The 15864-nt window shown below is 40.7% G+C and overlaps 1 protein-coding gene across 1 annotated transcript; it reads right to left on the bottom strand.

Moving 5' to 3' along the window:
• Positions 1–4540: 4540 nt before the first annotated feature.
• On the bottom strand, positions 4541–5923 carry LOC133967334 (gap junction alpha-8 protein-like). Its single transcript, XM_062402728.1, has one exon. It carries the CDS (start codon positions 5892–5894, stop codon positions 4632–4634), a length of 1263 nt encoding a protein of 420 aa, XP_062258712.1. The 5' UTR covers positions 5895–5923; the 3' UTR covers positions 4541–4631.
• Between the last annotated feature and the right edge of the window lie 9941 nt (positions 5924–15864).

Genomic DNA, 15864 nt, shown 5'->3' with positions numbered 1-15864 from the left:
AACTCCGCTGGGCAGTGAGGAGAGACACTCGCGCACTAGGTGGGCGGGGCTACATTCGCCTGTATAGGTGTTTATTTTACCTGGACGTCGTCTTGCAGGCGGGTCGCGATAGTATATTGTTTACTTTACAGTGTGTAGTTCAGCTCCGACACACACAGACTCTGTAATTCATGTATTGTTATTGTGCCTTATAAAGACCAGTTATAAGCTAATGTTCAATAGGTCTATATTATAAATGTTTATAATTCTTTACGAGTGATGATGTATATTAAGATGTTTGGAGAAAAGAGACACCATAATAATTGAATGTATGTTTTATGCACTTAAAAATGCAGTTCCACTCAAAGAAATGCTTGTACTTGAAATTGTGTTTACTTTGAATAAGATGCAGTCTGGATGTGGAACTGAATGCTCCGTGTCGTTACTGCTGCTGCATGCATGCTGTATTCTACAGATATACTTTGTTGCTGTGGTATCAATTTTGGGACCCATATCATACATCTCCAACCAATACTTTGACATTAAAAAAATGTATCTAACATTAGCGTAAAATGAGGCAAAAATTGAGGTACGAACCTCCTTGGTGTTGTCAGAACATGCTAGCACATTGAGGCTTATGGTTAGAGTGTGTGTGTGTGTGGGGGGGGGGGGGCGCCAGGAGTGAAGCTTGCCTAGAGCGCCAAATGTGCTAGGGCCGGCCCTGGTTAGAGGTATATTCGAGGCCCAACCTCAGCCTCTCAGTGACTCATTTGTTTTCTGAAAGTCGATACACTCGAACACGAGTAAAGGGAGGATCCACTGAAAGAATGAACAGAGGGCATGTGATACCACTGGGGGATGTGAATGTAGAAAGACCAAGATGTTGCAATATACGGAAACTCTTGCTGAAACAGAGTCACACATATACAGCTCACTGAGACACGCCCTCAAATGTTTTATGGCCCTTAAAATAGTTCAATATATGAGATGTGAAATCAAACCAAACTGATCCTGCAACTAAATAAGGACTGTTAGTGCTAATGTTGCCTTCCTCAGTGCAAAAAAATAATATGTTGTAAATTGTAAATGTATCTGACTATAGATGTGAATGTGAGTCTGTGTGTTTGTTTAGGCCTTCGACAGACTTGTATAGAACTACAGTGTATAGTATCTGCTTCCCCCTAGTGGTAGGATGTGACAAAGTACATTTACTTAGTTACTGTAGATTAAGTAGATTAAGTCTATCAGCAATACTTCCTTATACTTTCTACATCTCTGTATTTTTAAAATGCATTTTATTACAGGTTCATGTATTTATTTTTGTGTTTCCTAAAAGTGATCAACAACAAAGAGTTAATCCACTGATCCAATCAGAGCAGCCAGGTAACATAGCATCACTGGAGAAGAAATGATAAGATGGATTCAGAGGAGGTCAAGACTCACTACACTTGGCAAGCAGCTTTACTTTGAATGCCTGAAGTATTTTGAAAAGCAAGTAATTACCTACTTTTACTCAGAAGAGTTAATGTCTTTTACTTGAGTACATTTTGTCTATTTATAGAAGTCAGTAGTGGAAAGTAATCAAGTATATCTATTTTGTTGAACTATTATTTTAATGTACCCCTACTTTTCTTGATTATCTATAATACACTCTGGATTGAATGTATGTACTTTTTACCCAACTCCATTAATATGATACATTTTGTCAAAAGCGAATTTGCAGATTCAGATTATTAATAGAAAATATGATCAGATAATAAATGATGACGAATCAATAGGTTGAAATAAGACTTATAAACTCACTTAAAATATGATAAATAGTTCAAATCCAATTTTTACAGGCTGTAACCTTAAGTGATGAATGCAGCAGTAAGTATGAAAGTATATGTTATAATACAATTATGATATTTGACATATTAAGTGCTTTTAATTTTGGTCCATCAGGTTAATCAATTCTTCTGAATGCAGCAGTGTGTGTGTGTGTGTGTGTGTGTGTGTGTGTGTGTGTGTGTGTGTGTGTGTGTGTGTGTGTGTGTGTGTGTGTGTGTGTGTGTGTGTGTGTGTGTGTGTGTGTGTGTGTGTGTGTGTGTGTGTTTGTGTGCGGGCGTGCGTGCGTGCGTATTTGTTTTGCAGAGAAACACTGACACAACACTTCTAGACCACGTGTGACTTTTTATTGCGTTGGTTCACATTCCAAAAGAAGATACTGCCACACATCTATCAGCAAAGAAGACTACAAGTTAGTAAAAAGAGTTTTTTTTTCTTTCCAAAAGATTAATCTTGTCTTCTTACAAACATACAGGCAATGCAATAGTCATATACAAAAAATCATACGCCACCAGTCACATTGGTGTACACAAGGACCAGCGTCACACTTTGGTTGAAACACTGTTAAATGCTTTAATGTATTAAATGTATCAATCTGGTGATTCATCGAAGGCGCTTTAATTCAGTTTCCACAGCAATGGATTATGGGAGGCAAAGGGATGGCAAGGGGTCACACAGGGGTCAAAGCTGCCTTCTCTCTCAGAGTTTCTCCAAAGCCGTTTGATCACACCCCCTGAACCAACACTGTGCAGCGTATGTGTGTGTGTGTCTGTGTCTGTGCACACAAAGGCACTTGTGTGATCATAAGCTTGCACTGCGTTGTCACACCTGCATACGTGCAACTTTGTGCACCAGGATCTTCTAAATGTGATTGAAATGTCAGGGTTGTATTATAAATGTTTGTTCTTTTAAATATAAGAGCTGAATAATAGACAACGGTTTCCATGTGTGGGGGTTGGGGGGAGGGGGGGAGGCGTGGGGTTGCATACAGGAATGAATCTCAGATTAAAAAGAATAGCAAATAAAACATCACAGTCACATTAAGTCCCAGAGCAATAGAACCACTTGCTACAATCGTACAACATTTGACGTCTTACAGTTACAGATAAGGCACAGGAAAATCGCACAGTGGCAGCTGTTTGAATCAACACAGCCAGAGAACGTGAGAGGAAGATTAGTGATAAACGTAAAGGCATACTTCGAGGCTCAATGCACTTTGTACTGTGAAAATATTTGCTTGTTACTTTCAAAGACATTCTCAGATATGGATGCAATATCACACGCCATGGGCATTTTCTGTCTTTATTGAGTTTGTGAGAATCAATCTTGTGGTCAAAATTATAACAGTGAAAATAACTAAAAACAGCCATTCAGCAACATTATGTACATTATTAGACACAAGATAGGGCTTTATGTACAGGGGGGGAGTTGTCACTATATTTTTTGGTTTCTCTTTGAATTTTAAAGCTTGTCACAACTGTTTTCTCCCGGGGGCATAAGGACCAACTACATGGTCAGGCAAAACCAAGTGGAACCGTTTTTTTGTTTTTTTTTCACAGCCAGGTCAAGGATGCTTGTTTTCATTGATGAGCACGGTTTCTTTTATTGTCTCGCCTCCATCAATACTTTGTGCTGATGGTGCGAGATCGCTATCGCCCGGACGCGTGTTTGCACAGCGCGAAAAGAGAGGATTTGGCCTGAGGTCGCTGCTATAGTTCATTCTCTGATAGGGCGAAATGAGCCCCCGCTCTCTTCCACGGACGACTGATATCACAGCGCAACAGTTCGACTCGAAAAGCAACTAAATAGAAGCAAATCTAAAATGGAAGAGATTCACATTGAAAAAAAGACATTCAACATGTGGTCTTTTTTTTTTCTTTTTTCTCGCTAACTCAGCTCTGGCTGTGCTACCTGGTATATAAACATGAAAAGGAGAGAAATGCTCTGAAATTCATGCACATCTCTCTTCACTTGAAAGAATCCTGTGTAAACGGATGCGTGGATGAGGTGTTGTGAGGGTCAAAGGCCTTGAACAGAGTCTAAACCTCGGAATGGGCAACAAAAAAAAAGAAAAAGGAACACTCTCCTTAACTTGAAAAAGGGACTTTTCTTCTTCTTCTCCTCAAAAAGCTGATTAGCTGTAAATGGAGTTGCACTTTATCGCGTGATTCGTCTACGTGAGAGCCCTCTCGCCCGCAACGCATTTGCAGTATGCCACTGTGTGAATGGGATTGAAAGTCAGGTCCCAGCAACAGCCGAATTACTGGTTTGCAGACACACAAATATATCGTAACTCCCTTTTCCCTACCTACTTCAAACCCCGTGTAAAAACGTCTAATCTCCACCGTTTATGATTAAAACTCTTTCAATAGAAAAAGATGTTTTTAAAAATTTAACATGGATTTTTGTCAAGTAAAAACATTTCCCGCCTGCATGTGTCCTTTTCACATTTGTTTTAAATATAAGAACACGCTTAATAAAAAAACCTACTCCTCCCCCTCTTTTAACTTCTACTTTTTATATATATATTTAATTTTTTATCACAAACACTCAGATTTTTTTGTCACTTGGTAGAATTGTTGCCTGTGTCAAAGGTTTTTTTCTCCCTGTTCATATCTGTTTTTCATCCACTTAGTTTTTGACCTGCTTGTTCAAGAGTGTTCGTTGTCGTTGAGTTAGGTGTGTGTGTGTGTGCTCTCTTATGTTGAACATTTTGCGTGTGCAGGTGTACATGCTCTCTCTCTCTCTCTCTCTCTCTCTCTCTCTCTCTTTTTATCTCTCTCTCTCTCTCTCTTTCTCTCTCTCTCTCTCTCTCTCTCACAGGTTCATACAGTGAGATCGTCTGACCTGGCCCTGCTGCTGGCTTTGCTCAGTCGGCTCAGCGGTCTGGTGTCTTCTATCGTATCCGTGGCCTCCAACGCCACCTCCGCCGGAGTTACCCCCTCCCTGTTCACTGCCTCCTCTACCTCCACATCCTCATCCGCAGCCTCCTCCACCCTCTCCGCCTCCTCCGGCTGAACCTTCTCGGCCTCCTCCTCGTGTAATGTCACCCCCGCTGACGCAGTGGTCTGGGCGTAAGAGGGCAGAGTCTCATCGTACACCTTAGAGATGTCATCCATGGGCAGCACCTCCTCCGCCTTCTCCTCCAGCCCCTGAAAGGGTGGGGCCCCTCTGCCAGCCTCCATGCCAACCTCGGCCAGCGGGTAGAGGTGAGATAAGGGAGGACCTTTCTCCTCCTCCAGGAGCCTGTAACCTTTCGCTCTCTGCAGGGAGGACACAGCCAGGGGGGGCAGGCTCTTCCCTAGTGGTGGCAGGGGCGCCGAGCCCTCACCTTGGGCCAGGGCCGGGGCAGGCTTACGAAAGACAAAGCGAATCTTCTTCAGGCCCAGGTGACTGATCTCCACAAAGTTGAGGAAGAGGGAGACACAGGCCACGGCCAACATGAAGATGATAAAGACGGTCTTCTCCGTTGGCCGGGACACAAAGCAGTCCACCGTGTTGGGACAGGGCCAGCGGCTGCATTTGTACAGTGGCAGGATGCGGAAGCCATACAAGAAGTACTGGCCCACCACGAAGCCCACCTCAAACAGTGTCTTGAAGATGATGTGGCAGATGTAGGTCCTCAGCAGAGTTCCCTCCAGCCGGAACTTCTTGCTTCCTTTTGTGCTGGTCTCTTTCGTGGTGCGGACGCTTCCCTGATCGGGGGCCAGAGGGAGACGCTCCTCGCTCAGCTCCTGCTGCCGACTAAGTTCTGCCTCCTCGCGCTCTTTACGTTTCTCCTCCATGTGGACATGGTGCACAGCGTGGCCCACATACACCAGAGAAGGTGTGGAAACAAAGATGATCTGCAGCACCCACAGGCGGATGTGGGAGATGGGGAAGGCCTCGTCGTAGCACACGTTCTCACAACCAGGCTGCTGTGTGTTACAGACATAGTCGGACTGCTCGTCGCCCCACACAAACTCCGCCGCCGTGCCCAGGATGAGGATGCGGAAGATGAAGAGCACTGTGAGCCACACCCGGCCGATCACCGTAGAGTGCTCGTTGACTTCCTCTAAAATATTACCCAGAAAGCTCCAGTCACCCATGATCGGTCCGTAGCACTGCAGAATGAAGGGTGGGGTATGGAGGGAGATGGAGGGTGCACATGAACAGGGAGGGAGGGGTAGGTGGGACAGACAGGGGGAGGGGAATAGAGATATCCAAAAGTAAGAATGTTGGAGAGGAAAACTCGAAAAAAAGTCAAAAATCAAACATAAGCCTGAATTTCATGCTACGGCACACTTTCCAAAAAGAGAACTCGAAAAATCTGAAAAGCTAAAATAGACTCTAAAAGACTTTTGAGTCTATTCTGTTTATATTGCTTTAAATCAAAATTATTTAAATAAAAATCTCAAATATTAGATCAGAACTTTTAACAAGAACTTTTTTTCGCTGCTTGTTCTCTGTGCAAACATTATTAACTATTTTGAACATTAACAAAGATGAGAACAGAAAAAAAAATTCTCTAGCTCTGAAAAAATTTGACGAAACAGCTCAGGAATAAAAACCGCTAAAGAGATATCAATGTTTTACATATAATCCCATCATGTGTAAAGTATGATATAGGTGAAATGTAATGAAATGGGCAACTTGCCACAGCTGCGGCTCCGGTGAAGTTGAAGTCCTGTCCCGTTCTCTTGGCAGCCGGCAGGGAAAAGTGATCTTTTTTCTGCCCTCTTTCCCACCTAAAGCCCTGTCCTTGTCGCCCCACTGAGCAGATGTGAATGAATCGGCTCTGATGGTTGGTTTTTAGTTTGCTGCAATATTTAAGCTTGGAGCCAGACGGCCTTTATTTGCCGGGCGACGTGTGGTGACGCAGGAGACAATAGGATCAACAGAGCCAGAGCGAGGATGTATGGGAGCAGGCCTCAGGCTCCCACACCAACATGGACACTGTACAGCCGGGGCAGCGGGTCCACAGCAGAGCAGTGCAGCTGCATGCCTGCAACATCCTTACACATATGTATATGGTATGTAGAAACATGGACACAGTAGATGAAACAACAGCAGCTGATACACCTCCGGCCTCGATGACATGCCCAACATTAAAGCAGGGAGGCAGGTCAGCAGCAAATTATCGACTCATGGAGGAATGAAGGGGAGTTTACATCCTTGTTTATTAGCACTGGATATTGTTGTTTGTACAACTACAAAATATTGTATTATATAATATACTATAATTTGGGAATTATTTTTGTCAAAAGGAGGTGGTGGCCAATCAAGTTTTCTTTTAATTATATGAATGAAGGAATAAAGTTTTATTATAGATTCATCCATAAAGCTCCACCTACAACTGATCAAAATGCTTTGTTTGCATTATAAGACAATTGGAATAATATACACAATAAGATGCTCAGACCTTTGTTTTAGTCTTCATTTTAGTCTACAACACAATCTTAAAATCCCTGACAATATTCGAGAAATCTGATTAAATACTAATTCAATATTTCATCCAGCTTTTCAGACTTAATGAATTAACTTAAAAATAACTGAATCCAATTAACTTACCCTTTAAAGATATTACTCATCAATGCACCTGAATATTAATGAACCATTTCAAATTTCAAACCTCCCAAATCACGTATTTCACATAGAGTTTTCCTCATGAATTTGAATCTGTAAACCTCAATAGCCAATAGAACCAAAATCAGTTCCTAACTGTTTAAGTAAAGACTAAATGTAAAACAGTAGATCAAAACTAAACTGTTGCTTTATATGCATGTGTCCTTCATTTTGTCTGTTTTTTTGTGTGTTGAAATCAAAGCTTTTTTTATCGTGTATGCTTATCTTTTATTTCATATTAATTGGGACCTTTTGGTAATAAAAAAAACACACTATATTCATGGCAGTGCTTTAAAAACAGAACTAGTCTGTACTATCAAGCGTGAGTTTCCACATTTTCACAAAGCAGATAACCAACTGCACCTTTGTGTGTTTGTGTATCATCATATCTGTGTCACTCAGCTGGTATGTGAAGAATGTGAACCATTGAGCGAAAGGACAAACCGAAATGTAGCTATCGGGGACGGTAGTCCAACTTTTCCCGGCTTGGGAAAGAAAAACATTTCAGCAGCAAACTTTGATCACAGAATTGTTTGAAGTGAGGAAAGAGCCTACGCAAGACCCAGAGAGAATTCAACTGTGGAAATCTCCCAAGTTCTCACTATGAAATGAGCTCCAGGTTTGCACAACTACATTAAATAATTTTATATCAACTCAATCCATCGACTTGAGTGAAGTGCACACTTTCGTGATTTAACCCCTTGACTATTTAATGTCTTTTAAATGTATAGTATCATGTGTCTGAAATGACAAGCAACATCAAAATTATTTTAATGCTTATGATCATTTATTTAGCATACTATAATCATATATATATATATATATATATATACATATAATAAATAGGAAAAAAAAATTAGAACTAAAGCTTCTGACTCATGAAAAATGTACATTGTTTTAGAAACATTAATAAGCCCCAGCTAACTTTTAAGTGTGTTTTGTTTTCTGTAACTTGCACTTGTTTTTACATCTTTATTTTATTTTCTTCAATAATTCACTTTCTTGATGACACCCCCCCCTAAACACACACACACACACCCACACACACACACACACACATACACACACACACATACCTAATATAGAATAATTGTACGTAAACAAACTCAATGTTCTAATTTCTAGTCATGCAGGCCACCTAGAGTGATGCCTCATTTGATATTGACTTGTTTGACAAACTTTAATCCACTGATATTCATAGTTTTGATAGTATACAAATGTTTCAGTATGAGTGTATCCAACTCATTCAAACACAGCACTTTGAGTTTAAAATATTGAATTTTTAATTATTTTTTCATAAAAGACACGTAGACTTTTGAAAGGTTTATTTGAAGGAATCTTTTGTTTGTCGCTTATCGAAATAGTTTGGAACATTGCAGATTCGGAATGACACTGAATCACAAAATTAAAGGAAAGAACACAATTACATGGCTGTCGGGAACAGACAGTTTATTTACAGTCACACAACTCACTTCCTGTGTAATTTCCAGGTTCAACAATTGTTTCAGGTTCACAGAGCCAGGATTTTGTCATGAAGTGGAAGAGATTTTAACAATGACAATTTCCTTGAGGGCTTATGTGCATGTGTGTGAATAACTTGCATTTTTAGATTACACCTAAACCCCCATCAAATGCATTTCTGTCAGACAACTCACGTTCGATCATGTTATGTATTTATTACAACAGATTTAGTGTTTGGCGTCTAGGCTCCAACTTAATCACTCCCCCATATGATTACACAGGAATGATGGGAGTGATGAGCAAAAACTTGTAACCCCCCGTTGGAGCCTACAGGTGGATGCTGGGCCTACAGGTGGATGCTGGGGTGGTGGAGGGACTGAAGCAACAGGTAGCAATACTGCAGCAGCAGTGCGAGCAAGAGGGGTTGATGGGAAATGTCTCTCTGGTTAAATAGACCACCTGATAAGGTGGGTGTGTATAATAGATGGTTGTGGAGATTGAGGTATGTCACATGATGTATGTCACGTGATTGGCACAGCGCAGCTCGAGTTGCCTGCCAGAACTAGCTCGCAGGCGTCGCCATATTTGATGTATTAAATGTATTCGTGTTTTGTTTTGCAGGAGACAATATCTTTTTACTAGTATTCTAGGGTGTCCTGTTTTTAAATCAGCTTGCCATGAAGCCTTTTAAGTTTGAATTATTTTACTAAAGAAAGTGACAATTTTAACATGTAAATTTAAAGGCATCAAAACAAAACACATTTTTGGTGTTAATTTTGATTTATTGGTGTTTTCTTTTTAATATTATTTTTATCAATTTGTGAAATGAACAATTGGCGTGAACTCGTACAGCAAGTTCGCCTTTATACCAAAATCAATTGATCAATAGAAGTCATCATTCCTTTTATGGCAGTGTCTCCACTCTGCCCATCTGGTTACAGCGCTCCCTCACTCTCTCAACCAATAGCGTTCTCAGTCCTGGATGACATCACTGTGCTGGTGAAGTAGAAAGTCCCCCTCTTGATGTCTGCCCTCTGAACTCTTGGTCAGTGGCCTCCACGGAGTCCCACTAAAGCCACAGTGAGACACTATCCTGCCATGTTCAATGTCCCCAAATCATTTGCTACAGGTTCTCCTTCTCTTAGCTGACTGGATGGTCAGAACTAGTCCCTGAAAATATCCAGGAGCAATGACATTTCCTAAACCTAAACTTTAGCTCTCCTCTGGGCCCTGGGTGGCACATGGGCTCGGCCCGTTGTGTCCAAGGATGGAAGCCATGTTCAGAGTTCTGTGGAGGCATCAGGGTGTATCCACTGACCTGGGGGACCAGTGGACTCCCTTTAAAGAGCAGGGTGTTGGTATAGTGGACGTTTGCACGCTAAGCCCCACGGTGGGCCCGTGAATGGCACCGGGATTTCAGACAAAGACATGATGTCATGATGCAGGGTGCGGACTCTATTGAGCACGTGCAGTGAGGCGTGAGGCCAGATTAGACCTCCGAAGCAGGGCACCAACTGGCCGTTAATCAGAATGCTAACACGCTAACAAACATATCGTACGGCGATCTGCCTACGGCGCGATGGTGCCACGCGCTTCCTGCTCACTGGGCCTTTGAAAGACAGGAAGTAACTGAAATCTTACTTTTATAACGACCTTATCAACGTGATGCAACTGAAGACATGTTTTTCATCAAACAATAGGTCATTCCAACACATTCGCAGTGGGTTGGGTTGGACTTTGGCCTCATGGTTACATCTCACACAATGCACATCTCCACCCACTCACTGAGGAGGTTGTTCTTGTGCTTTCTTTCTACAGATCTACCACAATGGACACATAATGACTTCTGTCTGTATCTTTTGATCCAGCAGAAGTTAGAATCCTTTAGTGTAGGAGTTCTGGGCCGTTTATTGGCCCCATTGATCATGTATATGTCACTTCTGGTCTGCCTCCACTCTGTCTCAAGCAAGGACCACAGCACTGATCCAAACTGCAAGCAGTCATGCTAACGTAATTCACGCAGAAGGTTCTGAAGTAGAAATAACGACAAGAGGAAGAAGAGCATGATATGGAGATAATACTGTATAAAAACAAGAGGAATCAACTGCCCCACAAATAAGATACAAGGTGTAGAGTGGGTGGTGAAGTCATGCAAGACAAAGATAAATACAATATGAGTTTTTAGAGACCTTGTTTCTCTGAAACTTTCTTTGAGAATGAGGAACAACATGAGCAAAAGCATAGTAACAACAATAGATCACCTGAATATGTACGGTTTACACAAATAAAAATAACATTTATTTTAGCTTGTAGTGACGACCCCACAGTAAATGAGCAGCTGACTCTGTAGTTCCCCTCAGCTCTACCAGGCTTTAAAGCATGTTTGCTCCTTCCTTCCTGCCCACAGATTGAATGTTTTGGTTCACGCCTTCTGCATAGCTCTACAATACAAATATTTGTAAAGAAATCACAGTACAGGACCTCCCAGCATTAATTCCTTATATGAAGTCCTCAGTAATGATTCTTAATTACCCCTGATTCTGATACATGGCATCCTGCAACAGGCATAGTTTAATTTGTTTTTCTATAATGTCTAAATGTGACTCTTATAATCTTTAACAGTATCTAACAGCATGTGATGCAATACAGTTTTCGACCACATGTGCAGCAGATGTTTCTCAACTGCACCTCCCTGTGACCACCTCAGTAAAATGCTCTAGATTTAACAAAAACAACACCAGATCATGAGGTACAGTATAACAGAAGATTGTCATGATCTAAATACACTATTATGCTTTCATAAGGAAAATAAACTAATGTTAAATACTTAAAAAATGTAAAACCTTTGTATTTATAGAGAGGCACACATCATTTATATTTCCCATGATGAAAGAAGACAACATGCATTATTCAATGTAATTTACTGTCTCCCTGTGTCAACCGTTCTCTCTCATGGTAATTGGAAAATAGAAAATAGTTTCAGGGCCCTGTCTGACAGCCGGTGCAAAACATAACACACTTGTCGTTGGTAGTTTCCGACAGATGTAGTTGTCCATTTCCTGTTCCTGTTCCACTTTCACTGATCTGAGCAACCGTAGGTTTGTTGGTTTTCAAACCGTGTGTGTTGCCACATAGCATCTAGAGAGAGACAGTGAAAAGCTACCCTAAGCCTGTGGACCAACAAAACCCATGTCTAACGTCAGTTATAGAGTATTTCCAACCTATTTTAAGAGTTTTCAGGTTGTGAGATTTAGGTGAAAGAAATTGAAATGAGATTTTCACTACTGTGTGATCATCAACTGTATGAATTGTTGCTTTCTTTACCATAATATTTAAAAACGTTATAATGAAGCTAGCGTAAGTTCAGTCAGGTAGACTTAACCTGCCTAGTGATCAGCTGATCGGGGGTGTACCTAATCATCCAATCAGGTTGGGCGCGGTCTCTGTCAGCCACTCATTTAGCAGCTGTCAAACTTTAAAAGTCCCTTTCCTCTCTTCCTCAGCCTGCAATCATTCAGCATCTCGCGAAACCCCTCCTCCACCCCATTCTCCTCACGGCTCTAAGGACATTCACCTCATCCGGATCCCGACCTCAACGGATCGCGGACTACGCCAACGGTTCGAGGATCATAGCAGCGCCCAATCATGGTGGCAGCTGATCGCGGACAAAGAATATTCAAAACTGCCTATCAATATACGATTACTAGTGGCATTCATTGCACTGCTGTCCATCCTGGAAGAGGGATCCCTTGCATGCGTCTCTTCCGCAGGTTTCTACTTTTTCCCTGTCAAGGTTTTTGTAGTTTTTCCTAGTGTGGCAGAGGATGCCACACTAGCAAGTTCAATAGGACTACGAGCAAAAGATTTGCCTTCCAAACATACATTAGACGATAAACCACCACCAGTGTCTAGACCCCGGGGGGTATTCCTGTTCGATGCTCTGCTACACTCCCTTCTAAATCCTGATGACATCTCACAGGGGTCTAAAATGCCACAGACTGTTTAACATTCACATTTGTGTGCGTTTAAAAAGAAAATAAATAAAATCTTTTAATTGGAAATCAAGTCTCTCCTGATTGAATTTACATCTGGAGCAGGTCCTCTCTACGGAGGACCCCATGTTTTTTACAGAAGCCCAGACTGGACAAACTACTCACCTAGTTTTTGTGACAACTGAAGGCTGCCACCAGTTCTCTTTCACCTTTGGAAAGGGAAGAGGAGGGTGAAATGAGGGGTATTCAGCTGCAATATATGCAACTCCACCACTAGATGTCACTAAATTCTACACCCTGAACCTTTAAAGCAGTGCACGTACACGTTGCTTGTTACACACACATATGGTCTAATTGTGAGCTGAGTGAAAAGAGATTCCTCCCTGTAACTGCTTGGAAAATCCACCTTTCTAATAGCAATATGGATTCATGACTTTATTTTTACACTGTCTATACCATCTTTATTTCAGTTCCTTCTATATACACATTTTTTTATCCTATTTATATATTTGATCCTTTACCTTCTAGTCTCATATGATTTTTACTCTACACAAAATGTCATTGTACCTGGACAGTCAGTGCCAATAGACAATAGATAGTCTTATGAACCTCCTAATGGCTTTTATGGACATAAGTTCATTAGTTTATTGCATGGTATGTTCAGAAACACATCCAGACTATAAGAGCAGCGCTTTTCAAAACATGCAGCCTCTTTTCCACCGTCAAAGAAGCATAAGAGGATTGGGACACGCCCTGAATACCCTCAATGTGTAAGGCACTTCACAGCATGTGTTTATATCGAATATAGAGCTCTTATTCTTTGACTTACAGTTCATCGCTACAATACATTTAGAAGAGTTTACTGTAAAAGGCTTAGAGGTTTTGCTGTCGGCCAAAAAAATCCCGAGGTCATGAGATTCAGCGGTCTTCATGTATAACACACTTCAAACTATCTTTGAATGGTCCACTGGAGATGAAGGAGGGAGGTCGGGGTGCAGCACTGTCTATTCAGCAGAGGATGTGCAACCAGCAGATTTGAGCCTGTCCACAAACACAAAGGATCACTTCAGGCGGCTATTTTGAGTAGTTGTAAAATGCGAGTTAATATTTAGCTGCAAAAGACCAGATGAACGACCTGAAGATTACTGAAGTCAGAGTGATTCCTCACACTTCATTTAAGCTTGCATTCACATAAATGGCACGTCTGCCGGCAGACTAGTCATATACCAAACATGGGATTTAACAAATACCATCGTAAATACTTACTTTCTTATTTAACTGAGTCCATCTATCAAAATAACTTTCCATTTTACGTGTTTATGCTTTTGTTCAGCAATTGTGTTATAAGATGAAAGAGTAATTTTTTACGTTAGAATATATTATATCATATTTAATTCATAGTATCAATTAAAATGTAATATTTAAATAATTTCTGAGTATTCTATATTTACTTCATATTGAAAATTATACATGATCTATTTCAAGGGTTTTCAAATAATGAGACTCTGGGCCTCCCCTTAGACAAAGTTTGGAAAAATCACACCCACCAATGTGTCCAATGCTATTTTATACCAAAGACACTAAATCATTTTGCAAAGACATTGTAATATTGCTGTGTGACATAACTTCAGACTGCACCAAATAAATAATAAAAAGATCTTTGCGCAGGTATTTATTGAATTATGGCTCTGGGAAAGTCAGGAAAGTAAAACCCCACAAATCTACAGTGTCTCTGAACCAACTCTGTTTTTCAACAACTATATTGTGCCACATACATTTAGCCACATGCAATCTGATGAATAATTAATAAGAATAACAAAAATCTAAATCCACCCTCTGAGCCTCCCCTAAAAATCCTTGAACGGTTACTTGAGAGCAAGTGTTTGAAGCTCAAAATTCCGAGGGAAATAAAGGGTCTAATACACTTTAATATTTAGCTTTCATTTGTACACTAGAATCACTGTATTATTTGACCTAGTAAAGCCATGAAGCCTTGTAAAATAATTAAAAGTACAAAATAAGTTCAGATCACAAATCACATTATTGATGGTTCAGACTGAAGTCTTTAAAACCAGGCCACTGATGTCCAGCGGTATGACAATGGTTGTGTCTCTCTCTAGATCAGGATGTTAAAAAAACATTTGGGGAAAAATACAACCCTCTGGCAGATAAAGTAGTTCAAATTAGTTGCACTAAGACCAACTGGAACATTAAAGTGCTGTTGACACAGTTATGAGCCAGTCAAGATGCTCACCTCAGAATACAGCATCTTTGTTTCTTGTTTGAAACAGATTTGAAAAATATAAACTTAGTGATATTATAAAGTAAAATTTATTTCACAGGCGAAATCCTTAAGAGGAACAATTCAAATGTAAATTTAGATCACAGAATTTTCTCAGGTAAGTTCTTTTTGGTTGATAGCATTCTGACACTAACATAATCTACAGAATGTTTAAAGGTGATGTGAAAGACTTCTGTGTTGTATCACAGAAAAATGCACCGGCTAGCCCCCTCAAAAAGCTACTTCTTGTGACACCCAGGTGAACACACAGCTACCCAAATGTGAAGCCAAAGTATCTCTATCACCCCCTGGTGGCTGGCTGCAGCTTAGATCATACATATAATAAATTAAATAAAGGCAGATGCAACATCGACCAAACTAAAAAGGTAAAAGTACATGACAGAACATTTTTCTCAATGATGGTTTCTTGGAATGGGGTGAGCTGAGCCCTGATTGGTCCAGCCCATCCAGCTTTCTATACAATCCCTAGGCTCTGTGTAGTAATCAAAATAAAGCAGTTGAGGAAAATGCAGTAGGTTACCTTCAACTGCAATTCAGTGCATTTACATTGGGCTGTGGCTACTTTACCTAAGTTCAAAATATATTATGTTTTCAAATCTTTGCAATAGTTTATCAACTTGAATTGACTTCCCAGTTGGAGGAAAAAAATCCTATTTCCCAGCTCAGCTCATGTTTCAGTGTCTTTTCTTCTGTGTCACT

Source organism: Platichthys flesus, chromosome 13, assembly GCF_949316205.1.
Source record: "Platichthys flesus chromosome 13, fPlaFle2.1, whole genome shotgun sequence".
NCBI classification, from domain to species: Eukaryota; Metazoa; Chordata; class Actinopteri; order Pleuronectiformes; family Pleuronectidae; genus Platichthys; species Platichthys flesus.
The sequence above is the reverse complement of the archived record's forward strand: the minus strand, read 5'-3'. Positions and strand labels throughout refer to the sequence as shown.